At 31.0% G+C, this 14,653-nt stretch overlaps 1 protein-coding gene across 1 annotated transcript; it reads right to left on the bottom strand.

The window, feature by feature from the left end:
* Window positions 1-549: 549 nt before the first annotated feature.
* LOC129921570 (telomere-associated protein RIF1) lies at window positions 550-10,934 on the bottom strand. The gene is made up of 4 exons (XM_056003470.1): window positions 10,491-10,934; window positions 7,965-10,397; window positions 1,440-1,894; window positions 550-1,377 (listed from the first exon to the last, which is right to left on the bottom strand). Exons 1-4 carry the CDS (start codon window positions 10,578-10,580, stop codon window positions 633-635), a joined length of 3,723 nt encoding a protein of 1,240 aa, XP_055859445.1. The 5' UTR covers window positions 10,581-10,934; the 3' UTR covers window positions 550-632.
* Window positions 10,935-14,653: the final 3,719 nt, after the last annotated feature.

The following is a 14,653-nucleotide window of genomic DNA, read 5'->3' on the forward strand; positions in this document are numbered from 1 at the left end:
TTTATGAAATTTCTTAAAAATATAAAATTTTAAATTTTCCCCAATTTTATTCAGTAAGAAGCTTTAACATTCGAGTTACTTTTACCATAAGAGCAAGTACGTGCGACTCCAGTCGTGCATTTTATTTTATTTTATTTTATTTTATTTTATTTTATTTTATTTTATTTTATTTTATTTTTCTCACTCCTCTTACCGTTCATTTACACCGAGTAATATTTTTTCAATTATTTTTGTTTAATACAAATTTGCGTGAGCATTGAGCTCACCAGCAATTTGAATCTCATCGAATAGCATTGGTTGATCAGAAACATTAGGAGATTAACCCATATGCAAATTCTCAGAAATTCCTTGAAAAAAAACCCAAGCTATCAAAATTTTGTATTATTCTCACTTAAAAATTCTATAAACCTTTAGATTTATCTTCTAGAACGTGCTTGTTGTTACGTTTGGAAAGTGGCGATTAATTGAGTCTGAATAGTGAATTTGTCAATTTCATTAGTTTTGTTTGTGTCTTTATCGCTTTTCTCATTAATTAAATAAACATCTCACTATCGTTTTCTTAAAACATCTAATCAATTTATTTCAAAAAATATAAAACAAAATACATTTTTTTTTCTTTTAAAAAACAATAATTATAAAGTAGAAGATGAATCAATTGCTGATTCAGATACCGCTCTTTGGTGTTTGCGTTTACTTTCAAACAACAATTCAATCAAATTCAGCAACTGTTGGTCAGACATACTTTTTGATGATACAACTTTCTGGATGAATTCACATTTTTCTGCATCGAATTTATCATGATTTAAAATTTCTTGCATTTCTTGGAATAGCCTTGTTCGGCAAGAAATATTTGTTTGTGATTTGCTGCAAATATAATCAATTATTGTATTCGAATTCAATCGATCGCAAACAACGGAGGATAAGTTTTCTTGAATTGCATAATCGAGAAATTCTTTCGGATGTTTTTCCGAAAGTGTTTCTAATAATGTTGATTTGAATTTAGGGCTCACATTCATATAATTCGATATGAATTTACTGAAATTAATTCCGGCTTTATCCGATTGCTCATCAGATAAATATTTTTCACATATGTCTTCGATACTAAATTGTTTCAAAACGTAACTGAGAACGTCTGCTTCAGAGCGAAACAAAAAGGGATACGCTGTTTGGTTTATTTCAGCAGCACCATCATTATTTGTACTATTTCCTTCGCATTTCATTAGATTGCATTTGACTTTTTTCACTGATGAAGGGGGCGTTGAGTTCAAACCAGAAATATCTGTGATATTTTCATTTTGAGTTTGGTTTTCCATTTTGGCACTCCTTCGGAGCATGTGCTTAGTCGTTGATTTTTGTTCTTGATCTAACAATAGACACCTAAAAAGATATATATTGGCTAAGTCATCAGTTAGTTGTTAAAAATCAAATATAAAATATACCGTTTTAAATTGTTTTTGTTTTCGTCATCTTTAAGATATTCTTTTGTTATTGACACAGGAGGATCATGAAAGCTGACACGTTTTCGTTTGAAAGCTTGCGAATCGTAAATGTCATCCATGCTTTCGTTGTGGTACTTTCTTTTTAAAATACTTGCTGAGGGACTTGCACAAGGCGATGGCAGAGTTTTTGAGAAAACTAACAAATTCATAGGACTGGCTTTAGAGTCGTTCTCTCCAGTTGTCCAATTTAAGCAAGTAGTATCGGTTCTTTCTCGATTGGCTTCCATTTTGGTAACAGGAGTACTGGTTTCCATTGGTTTTGAACTATAGTTCTCGTGCTTCTTGTTTCTTATCATATTGATGAGTTGTGCTCCTCTGCCTGTGAGGTGGGTTGTTTTGGGCTTCAGCACTGGACTTGTACTATTGTTTGTCTGTTTGCGATCAGGTGGTGAAGACTGGAAATACAATGAATATTGTTTAAAATAAATTAAGTATGGGCTGTTTATGAACAAATAAATATTAATAATAATTAATTAAAATATAAAATGTAAATTGTCAAATACATAATGTGTAGTTATAAAATTAACTACCAAAGAGACTTCTTTCATTCGTTGAAAATTTCATAGATAAGGTTGGAAGAATGCTTATGGCAACTGTCAAATTCATATCAATTTCGATTGAAAATTGCATAAATAGATAGACGGAAGAGACAAAATGTTCCTTTACTTTTGGCCCTGGAACATTGTATTTGCTTTTGTAAGATAAATAAATTGCACGACTGGGGTCGCACGTACTTGCTCTTATGCTTAAAGTAACTATAATGTTAAAGCTTTTTATTCAAGAAATTTAAAATATTTTGAAGAAATTCCATAAGTAGTATACAAAATTAAATCTGTTTTTATAATTAATTAAACTCCGTTTTAAATTATCTTAAAAAAAAAAAAATAAATATGCCATTTTATTTCTTGTATAAAAAGGTATTTTTAGAAAAAAATTTTCGAAAATTGTAGGAGCCGTTTTTTAAAAAAATAATTTTTTATATATAAAAATTTTTAAACATTTTTCAAAAAAAAAGTTGGTATGCCATTTTGAAGAAATAATTAATTTACACATAAAAACTAAATTTCAAAATTTTTCATAAATCCGTTTTCAAAAAATTGATTTTTCAAAAAAAAATTTTGAAACATTTTTTAAAAAACCAAAAATGCGTTTTTTGAAAATTTTCTAAAATTTTAATATTATCTTTACTTACACACTTTTGTATAAAAATTTTCATTTAAATCGGGTTAATTTTGTACGAGATATTCAGAAACGAAAAAAACCGTTCTATGACAGGTACCGTTAATAACGGTACAAAAAATATTTTTTTTATTTAAAAAGTTGGCTCTTATGTGTAGTACTACACACAAAAATTTTAATCAAAATCGTTAGAGCCGTTTTTGAAAAAAATTAACTTTTCTATTTCCGTTATATGGCAGGTACCGTTAGTTTTGGTCACAAAAAAAAAATTTCAATTTCCCCTCTAGGGAATCACCAAAAACTGCTAACTACCAAGTTTGAAGAAAATCACTTCACTCGTTCAGGCTGCAGCTCCAGATAGAGACAGACACACAGACAGACAGACAGACAGAATTGCCGGACCCACTTTTTTGGCATTCTCCATCATCGTAATGTCATGTAAAATTGTTATCTCGAGTTCGATTTTTTTTACGAATCCTAAACTTGCCCTATAGTACCTATATCGCAAGTAAAAATAATATAAACGACAAGTTGTCGATCATAAACATATATAGAAAAATTACTTCGCCAACTTGATGCCGCATTAAGATTTTTTTCGAAATTTAAAATTATTTACCCTTAGTTCATAAATAAAATATGTTCTTATTAAAGGGTTGTAACACTCCGTTTCTGCAGTTTTTTAACCGATCGCACAGAGTGTCGTCCCCTTATGATAAATCACTTTTTTTTTTTGTTAAAAATTAATATTTTTGCTATTAAAATATAATTTAGAAGTGTCAACTCATATGAAAACATATTTATCTTAGAAAATAACCCAGGTTATGTATTCAAAATAAGCTCCGAAACATGAGTACCTCGGAAATCGAAAATATTTTCAGGAATTTATGCGAATCTTTCGAGAGTGTATATTTCACGTTTGGTGAATGTTTGAAAAATTTTGTTAATGTTATTTTGTTTATTTGAGTGTTGTTGTAAAACGTATAACAAAAAAAAAATTAAATTTATAAAATTATATATGAGTTATTAAAATTTCTTTGATAAATGGCAAAAAAAGAAAAAAATTAATTTTTAAACTTAATTTAAAAAAAAACATATAAAATCATATCGATAATTTTTTTATATTATTTTGCCTAAGGCCTATACTTAATATTGGCAAAGTTTCAAGGGGATCACAAAAATGAAAAAATCGATGTATTTAATAATATTTAACCATACACAAGTAACAAAAAGCTGTTTATGTAATTAAAAATATTTTAAGTATTGTTTTCAACACGAAAAAAATTATATTTTTCTGCATACTAAATTTTTAATATAATTACTTGACCCGGCCACGCTCTACTGTGTATTATAGCTGTATTTACCAACCTCGCCGATATAAGAATTTACGAAAATGCAAATAAAACGTTATTTCAAAATTTGAAAGCGATTGACAAAAAACTATTCGAGATTTGCTATGAAACGCTAATAAACCTACGATTTTTTTTGTATAGAGGAGATAAACAAAACAAGTTGACTTCAACTTAAGATTTCTCAAAGTAGAAAAAAAATTCAAACGGGCTTTAAAAGAACACATTTAGTCCTTTTAAAAACTGTCACAAATTTATTAAAAATAAATCACCACGTTCAAGAACATAACCTCAAAAACTGTTAAAAAAACGACATTTCAGATTTTCTAACGGGAATATTTCGAAAACGTAATGTGATACAATTTTTCTGACTTCGGATTCGAGTTCAGCACACCAAAAACCTTACGAAAAGTATATTTTTGTTTATATACCAAAAAAAAAATAATTTTGCTCAAAAGAGTGGCTTCTTCAATAAATGTTAATTTCATAAATTATACTAAAAAAAAGTAATAGGTTGTTAAATTTGTTAATTTGTAACTTTTTTTTCTATTCCTGACATAAAAACACAAACTTTTGTATGGGCTCGACACACTGTGGATCGGGCTGAAATTTTTTGTGAAATTTTTTATTCCTCAGTACGTAGGATTTTTTTTTATTTTTAAAGAAATGGCATTAGTTTGAAAAAATTCATTTATTCCAAAAAATGTATGCGAAAAAATGACTATAAAATCGTTAAATTTTAATATTTCAAAAAAATCCTACGTAGGTACTTCACTGAAGAATAGTATTGTTAAGCTCCACAACAAATTTTAGCCAAATTGGTCAAAAACTTTAGGAGTTAGTTGGTCGCCCGATGGGATCACAGTAGTTTACGATCATCCTGAACTACGCCGCCATTTAAAAACTTTCACATCATTAACAAATTTCACATTAGCCTATTCTGTTACCTATTTATATACTTAATCAAACTAAACAAACACCAAAAGAAAGTAATATTTCTCCTTTGTTTTATACGCTGATAAAAATGACACTCGATTTTGTGCTTGCAAAGTGTTATTACCCCTTAAATACACTTTTATTTTTTTATTTTTGTAAACATATATAAACAACGCAAATTAATAATCAACAGTTATATTTTTGTACTAATTAAGGCCGTGTGTGAATTGCTTTAAATAGTTAACCCCGTGTAAAATTTTTGATGCTATTAAGGTGTATACAAAAATTTCAGCTGTATGGCTTATTATTTAATATTTTTCTCTGCCTCTTTTCTGCAATGATACTCCTTTTTAATTAAAAAAAAAAACCCTGCTTGCTTGCTCTCGTTTGTCTCCATCCATGCAAGCTTCGTACAATCGTACCATACACACATACCATACACGTTTAGCGAATTACCTAAGTGTGTGGTGAAAGATTTTTCGTTACGAAATTTCTTGGTTCGCTCCCCATGCCAGGCCTGCGTTAAAATCTATGCAATAGCTTACAAAAAAACAAACAAAAAAACAAAACAAAACCATCTGCAAAAAAAAATTTAACCAGGTCGCAGAGCCCATTAAATTTTAAACTGCAGAAAATTTTTTATTCACCTCAATATGTAGTGTCAAAAATTTTACACGGGGTTTACTATTTAACGCAATTCACACACGGCCTAAAGACACGAAATAAAAACAATTTCTTGTTTGATGAGCGGAAGCTCATAAGATACAATTTTGTAGGTAGGTACTTATTTTACAAATTACATTGTAATTTGTAATAGATGCACTTAAAAACGCGTTTGTTTGTCAGTTTTGCACAGTATTCGCTAACGTTTTTGACTTTTGTCGAATTGACGTTCAGTCACTTTTGGTCGAAAATTTAAAGTGTGTAATTTCGTTATTTTTGTCAATTTTTGGGAAATATGCACGAAAAACAAGCATTTATTTTTAAAATATGATAATAAATGCAATACATATGCATTTATAGTAAAATATGCAAAAATGTGCACTAACGATTGAATGCCATTTTAACCGAAATCTCCTGATTCGTATACATAATTCGTTGCCATGCTTCCAAGATGTTCCTAAAAAAATATGTATTTTCATCCGATCCCTACAAAGGATATACATACGTTGAATATTCGGGCTTTATGATCTTTTAGAAATTAATGCAATCAATAAAAAAACCACAATAAAAAAAACAACTATTTATATATTCAGACTTAGGTGCATTTTTAAAGTTTGAAAAACCGACTTTCTGATCACATATGTGATGGTTATTTGTCAAACGAGGTCACCGCATCATTCAAGTCCCTTAGCATTCTGGCCATAGGTTCATATTGCCTATATGTATGTAATTGGTTCGATGATGGGAAAGGTAAAATAACGGATGTGAGTGATTTGGGATTTGTGTTTGGGTTGTTTTGACAAAGAGTATTTCGGCTATTTACATACCAATTGCAAAAGCGATCAGATTAAGAGGGAGTTGAGATTTTTTTTTAATGTACGTATCTGAAACTTTAAAAGAGAAATCTCTTAAGATAACGATCACATATTGCCTCTTTGAACAAAGATGTGGCAAAAAAGGTTAACTATTTTTAAAGTCATTAAAGAAGTTTACGGACAATCATTTGAATAGATAGTAAAGTATTGTTAGATGAAGACAGATTCTTGTAAGTAAGATACTGTTGTAAGGTCGTAAAAAGTGGAATTAAGAATATGAAGATCTAAGAAACTCCGTCGTTATTTTTTTGTTGATGAAATTAAAAAATCGTTATGGTTCCGACACGTGATTTCTACGTTGATAAGAATTATAAAGGAGTGGGTTAAGTTCCGAGAAGCTACTACATGCATTAGCGGGATTGGAGTGATTTGTGACATATTTGTCGGTTAGTAGACCATCCAAAATTAATTACGTTTGTTCCGTAATTGGCACAAAACCACGGTGAGAACGAAGTGAAGTTTTTCTTGCAACTGAAGGGAACATATTCAGAAATACACTAAGAAACAAAGGAATAGAACATTTTTGTGACTATATCGATTTGGCTTAAAAGGACGTTAAAATTTTGCTTTCATCTCTTTTTGCTTTGTCATACGAGTTAATATTTTCATAAGAAAAAAAAATTGTTTTTGGAGGTGGAAACAATCTAAGGTTGAGAGGGACCTTTCAAAAACTACACAATTATTAATAATAACTCCGGATTTATGACAAGAAAACAAAAACTGAATGTTGTAGTAAAATTTACCTTCAACAAACATTTATCGTATGCATTTGGCCACGTTTCTGTTAACCAGGACTATATTCAGTTCAACATTTTGTTTAGAAAAGGTTATTTTATGAATGGAAACACAAAACAGTAGGTACATATGTATGCCTTAACTCTTAATTTTGACATCTAAAAAGATTAAAAGTTTTCTCAACATCGCAATAAAATTTTGGTATCTATTTTCTATGAATCTTAAATCTTTTTCCAATCACCTACCAATCTATCTGATAAGAATCCAAATTAACTCTAAATATAATATATATAATATCTAAATAAGGGTAACAATCAAACGCACAGTAGCGCAAATTAAAATAATTTTGCTAAGGGCGATTTCCTGAAACGTAATGCCCGTCGTACACTTAGCGTTCAACGCACTCAACTCGAATTTAACAAAGTAATTTGTATACTTTTTAATTAATGCGTTTAGTAGCGATCTCCAACTGTCTAAAACTCTTTGTTTGAATATAATTGAAAGCACCATCAATTAGAATTTAAGGTTTTAAATTTGCGTTGAATGCGTTGAACGCTAGGTGTACGACGGGCATAACTTAATGTAAGTTGAACATTAATTCTTATATTCTTGCGCAAACGCTTACAAAAGGGTTTATATTAAACTTAAATTCTAAAGCTTCCCTTGAGCAAACGCTCAGAGCGTTTGACTCTTATCTCAAAAGTTCAATATAAAAAAAGTATAATACTTACAGTGTCTTTCAATATTATCGCTTCAACCTGCTCAACATAGTCCTCTATATGTCCACTACTTTCAATTTCTTCAGCTTCAATTGACGGCATTTTGGCTCTTGCTAATCGAGTGTTTGGCACAACATTCACATCCTCTATAGGTTTCGATGGAGTAATTTTTTTCTCTGGTGTCACTACTTCAATCTTTGTTTTGGTAACCATTAATAAGTTCTCTTCCTTAGGCTGAATAAGTTTAACCGGTGAAATGGATTTCTCTATTCTATTTTCATTTGAACTAGCTGCAGTTGGTAATACAGCTTTGAGATCATTTTCATCTCCACCACCATCACCTATAACTATTTCTTCGGCAGTTCCCTTAGCAATAACCAATTTCTTTGGAGTCCATGGTTTAATAAAAGCATCTTGCGATTGACTCATATCATTATACAACGCTGGTATATCAGATTTCTCATAAAATTTCTCTTTTTGTCTTTCGGTCAGTTTGTCTGGATTAAGACTCCAAACTGCTGGAATTATCACAAACAAATCGTCATTATCTAAATAACTTTTTATCTTGCTATATTGAGCTTTAGAAGCAATTTTTTTTATATCATCTAACAATTGCCTTTTGTAATCGTCAAAGATGCTCTTCTCAATATGATTACTTCTCTTCTTGTTTATAATGTGCGACCACACATCTTTAATATCTGCAAAATGCTTTTGAAGTCCCTTATCTCCCAAATAATTCACAAGGCCCTTCAAGCATTTCATGCACAATTCAAAACTTCCCTTATGAAAATCTCTAGCTAGATTTATTTTGAGAATATTGAAAATTCCCAATATAAGCTCTTCATCATATTCAATTGTCGATGAAGATGAAACAAGTATTCTTATGAAACATGCAAAGTAAGCATTCAAATCAGAGTATATGACATTCAGGTTATACATCTTTTGTAATAGCACCGAAGTTTCTTTAAGAAAATCAGTTTTAATTATGGCATTGTTTAATCGGTCAACAGTCATATGTAGTAACGCCTCGAATTGATCTTCAAAGATCTTCTCATTGATCGAGTTCTGAAATTCAGCATAGGACTTCAAGGGCCACATTATCCAGGTATTCATTGTCTTTAAATTCGAATCACATTCGCTTTGATGTGATCGTCCAAAATGTTTGAGAAGGCTTTTTGTTATCAATTTCCATGTGACCAGAACATTTTTCAGAGTTGGCGTTGAGTTGGCCATTATTTCCGAAACAAACTTATCCAAAACTGGTCTAAATCGATCAGCTTTGAGAAGAAAGATTGTCTTTATAACTTCGTCAACCGCTTGCGTTTGAGTATCATCAGTTATTACAACTTTGCTAACTGCAGCAAGCGTGACAGCAAGAAAGTTATCATCTTGAATCGAACACACACAAGACGAAAATTGATGTGTTTCAACAATCTTTTGCATATTATTTGCCAGATTTCTATCTGGCCAAGAGTGAAGAGCTTTGAATAACAAACTCATAGCTTCAGTATTTTCAATGGCAATCAAATTAACAATTAAATTTTGTAAAAGCAACTCTGACAGTTCACTGCCCGATACTTTAATTAGATTGCAGTCTTTTAATGCTTCAATAGTGTAGTTGATTAGTGGCTTATAGAACTTGTTCATAATGTTCTGGTTAATGTTTTTCTCCTTCATAATGTTAAGCTCAAAGTTTTCCATTCGTTTTGTAATAAACTTGGGCTTCGAACCCCCAAGCATAGATAACAAACAAAGAATTGACATTTCCTTAAACTCTACACTGCCACAACCACCTTTAACAAGTGAATTATAACAGAATGCTAGAAATGTCTCCAAAATCGTATCAACATATTGCTCAATATGACTATCCAATTTACAAATCAAATACCACCAAACTCGAAGCTTAACAATTGCCGCTTGAGGTGTTTTCGATTGAGACGACTTAAGAGGTATATAAATGAGTCGAATGCGTTTTGGAGAACAAAGTTCGCCGTTATTGGCAAAGATTTCAATCAAAACTTTCCAACAATAGAAAGCTTCAGTGCGAACATTGTAGTCTGCACTACGAAATCCTAACTCAACAACCGATAGAAAGGAATTTATTGTAGAAGCCCCTTTGACAATCTCTTTGTCAAGGATTCTAATCAACAAGCACCAAATTTTGTACCAGCAAGAGTTTGATACCTCACGATATTTTGGAATTTCCTTGGAATAGTTTTGGACTATTTTCATTTTGATGGCACTCCAAGCTGGCAAACTATGGAGGAATTTAAAATCAAGACTTTGGAGGAGGGTTTCCATTGCTGCGATAGCACTTTTCTGTATGTCCTTATCTTCATCAAAGATCAGGGGCAGAATATCGGTTGTCCAGAATAGAATGAATTCGTCAGTGTTTAAGTATTTGTCGCCAGTGGTTTTGGTTGTTCTTGCCAACAAATCAAGCATCTGTAAAGTTTAATTTTTTTTTTAAATTACATCACGTAAGTGAATTTTCTTTTTTTGTTCAAATTTCAAGGTGGTGATATATTTTATACTTACGTTGCAAAACAAATGTCTTTGATTATTTTTTATTATTTCTTTGGAGGAATTATATACTCCAGAGAAAGCTTTACTTAGCCCTGCATCCATATTTGTAAAATAATATTGAATAAAAAATTAATAAAAATAATTTTAAAAAGTCAGACAAAAGTAGCACAATGAAAATAATAAAAAAAAAATATGATGCAGGAAAATAAAAATTGACACTACAGTTCGCGGTTTCAAGTAAATATTTGGCGCGAAAGATTGGACAGCTTGATGTAACGTTTTGTAAAAAAAAAATATTGTAAATGGCTGCATTCAGCTGTAGACGTTTTTCTTTTTTCTTTTTTAGCTCAAAGGAGTATGGTTGCGTTCTTTTGTTTATTTCTGAATTTTTGTTGAAGGTGTCAAAGAAATATCCTTATTTTTTTATTTTCCTTTTTTTTTGTTCCTTTGTGCCTGGCTACACAATGATTTTTCAATAGGGCAACACATTTAATATGGGTGCTAGGATTAAATTTAAAAAAAAAAATACTTTTAGGTATGAACAGGAATGGGTGTATCTGTATATCACATTTATAGTAGCGGTATTTATTAGATTAGCTTAAACTGGTTCTCAAAGGTTGTTTAGTTAAGCTTGCTTAAATATTTAATTCGCCTTTAAGCAACGTTGCTTAAATTTGTATTTATAATCGAATTTCCACATATGATTAACTAAACGATAGTTGTGTCAAAAAATGAAGGTGAATTGACTAGTCTAGTACAAAATACTATTACATTATAGAAACATCACGTGGTTTTTGACAACTTGAGGGTATTTTTTTTTGTAAACAAAAATTCTTAACCTTGACTGCGCAAAAAAAAAAAAAAGATTAGGTCGCTGACGATGAGTTTGCTTACGTCGGATTCCTTAATAAAATGCACACATCAAAGCCAGACAGCATTGATTTTTTTCATTTGTACTAACCATTTTATTTTTTTTAACATTCTTTAATATTTTGATTTGAATTTAAAATTCAAGCTCCTTTTAGGGAATAATTTCATTTCCAACCAAAATGAAGTCTTCACCCCATACCCTAGATAAATTAATAACATGATACTGAGCTCACGATCTTAGTAATAATTCATATGTGTTCAATGTGTAAATTCTTTATAAATACACATTTTGTACTTAAAAGCTATTTAGAGGTTGTTTAACGTTAAACAACCTTTAAAATTCTTTTATAAATATGGCTGCTAGTGTAGAAAACGGTGGTATAATACCCCAAGCATCCCAACTAGCACAACGGCTTCTATAAGTTGAAATCTCGCAGGTTCTACTTTGTATACAGCTTGTATTGAGCTTGCTTCAGAATTTAACTGCTTATAGAAGTTCGGACTTGTTTAACAACTTCTAATAAGTTGTTTAAATACTATTAAAGAAACTTAAACGAAGAAAGCTTGTTTTTCTTATTAGCCTGTTTAATGAATTTATAGAAGCTTTACAGAAATTACCAAGTTTTGTATTTGATTTTTGGTTTTGATATTAAATAATCTAGCTCGGACACTTTTTGGTTTTGACATTGAATAATTTAGCTCGGACATTTTTTTGCTATTTGAACTGATTAAGTTTTTGATTTCATTAATGAATATACTAGGATAGCCGAGTGGGTAGAGTGGTGGACTACCACCAAGCAGATACGAAGTTCGATTCCTGGATGTGGTAAAAAAAATTATATACTTTTATAATTATTATCAATAGATATACTAAAAACTAATGGAATGTTATATATAATATCAGATCAAAAGATAAAATTCATGATTTAAAACCAGTTAAAAAAGAATTCTTTTTTGTTTTTGAACTTTTTTTTTTAATTTCGATAAGACATGTATTAAAGAGCTATACAAGCTCTTCCGAAGCTATCTGTCAAATCTCAAAGCTTCTGTAGAGCTTCGGTAAAGTTTCGTTTATGATCCTTATAGAGGGTCAAATTTGTATAACGTTCTCCTTTTTCCATGCCCAACAACCTTACTAAAGTTTAAAAGAAGCTAAAATGTAGCTTTAGTAATACCTTAACCGAAGCTGAAATGTTAGTTGGGATAAGGTCAATTTTCTTTGATTCGGCAAGCTATAGTTTGTATACGTTTAGTTTAAGGCTTACTTACGCAAATCATCCATTTTGGAGAAAAAGGAGGTCTCCATAAGGCTATCTTGAAGTGTTTAGAAGAAGCCTTGTAAATATAAGTTAAAGAAGACCTTTATAAGACCTGTTTGAACCGTTCTAAAGAAGCCTTGTATTTTCAAATGACTGAAGGCTTCATAAGTGCCTGGCTACACGGTGATTTTTCAATCGCCTAAGCAGTGAGTTTGTAGGCAAAAGGTATGAGGAGTGAAGGGGGAAGATGCTCACGAAGGGAACTGAATTTTCTGAGGGCAGTACAGTTCCATTGCTAAATTTTTCCTCTTTTTGACGTTTGTTCCTAGACAATGTAAAAGTGGAACGTGATTGGGCACAACAGTGTGTAGCCACCGCATGTGATTTTTCAATCGATTGAAAAATCACTGTGTACCCAGGCACTAAGATCTGTTCCAAGAGGTTCTTGTAAGTATGCAATTTTTTTCACCTGTAAGTATGCAAAGTTTTTATCCTGCAGATATGCAATGTTTGTAACGCCTTAGAAAAAAACATTGCATTTCAATGTGAGGTTTCAATTAGCTCCCAATTTTCCACTCATCTTTAATGTTCGAGCATGGTCTACTGGTAAGGTGCTGGCTTGGTATGCAGAGGTACGTGGGATCGATTCCTGGCCGGGACATGTGATGAAAATAAAAAAATGTGTTCTTTTTCAATTAAAATAATAGGGGTATTCACGATCCGATGCAACTGGTCTTGTATCATTGCAAAAATGCAAAAGTGTAAAATCTTACAACAACAAAATATACGGATTAAAATTTTACAACAGTCTTGCACTTTTGCTATACCCTAGACCTATTGCAAAATAAAAATAAAATAGAGTAAAATTATTTGTGACATTAGGGGTATTCACGATTCGATGCAAATGGTCTTGTATCGTTGTAAAAGTGCAAAAGTGTAACATTTTCTTAAAATAAAACAACCAAATAATATACAGACTACAATTTTTTTACACTTTTACACTTTTGCTATACCCCAACCCTATTGCAAAAATAAAATACAATGGTGCAAAATTTGTCTATTGTAGTTGTAGTAGTAAAAACAAAATTTTGCATTTTTACACTTTTTTGCTACACTGGATCGTGAATACCCCTATTTTTACTAGGCCTGTTGCACCAGATCGTGAATACCCCTAATATTCTCATCATTTCAGAAGAACAGAAAAAGCAGTGGATTTTCCAAAAAAGGAAAAGAAACAAAATAGGAAAAAAATTAAAATAAATAAAATAATAGGGGTATTCACGATCTGGTGCAACAGGTCTAGTAAAAATGTAAAATTTTATTTTTTTACAATAGATCGTGAACGCCCCTCTTCTTATCTATAGTAAATATTGAAGCATGAATGATGTTTTTTTTTCTCCACCGTTGCTTCTTCTTTTTTTCCATTTTTTATAATTTAATTATTTATTTTGTTCGGGTTAATTAATTTTCACTAATTATTTTACATCAAAAGAAACTAAATTACGGGACATGAGTAGCGACAACCATTATAAACAGAATAAAAAAGACAAACTGTTTATTATGGGCGACGCGACGGTGAGCTGCCATCTGTCAAAAATAATTTTACACCATTGTATTTTTATTTTGCAATAGGGTTAGGGTATAGCAAAAGTGCAAGACCATTGTAAAATTTCAATCCATATATTTTGTTGTTGTAGTGTTGTAAGATTTTACACTTTTGCACTTTTGCAATGATACTAGACCAGTTGCATCGGATCGTGAATACCCCTAATATGTAAGTCAGCTATTACATGAAGCCTCAAGAGGCGCGCCTCTTTTCAAAACTAATGAGTGCAAAAGAGAAAGAAGATAAAACAAAAAATTATCCGACCGGAGAGTCGTGGGCCAAAATTCTGAGACTCTTTTTTGACGTTTCTTTTTCCACTCTTTCTTTTTTCAACATTCCCTTTCATTTCTTTTTGCTTCTTGGTGGAATACAACAACAACAATACTTAAATCAAAAGAAAAATGTCAAATTTAAGTCTTTGACTCAAGAGGCATCGTGTA

This window comes from Episyrphus balteatus, chromosome 1 (genome assembly GCF_945859705.1).
Source record: "Episyrphus balteatus chromosome 1, idEpiBalt1.1, whole genome shotgun sequence".
Lineage (NCBI taxonomy): Eukaryota > Metazoa > Arthropoda > Insecta > Diptera > Syrphidae > Episyrphus > Episyrphus balteatus.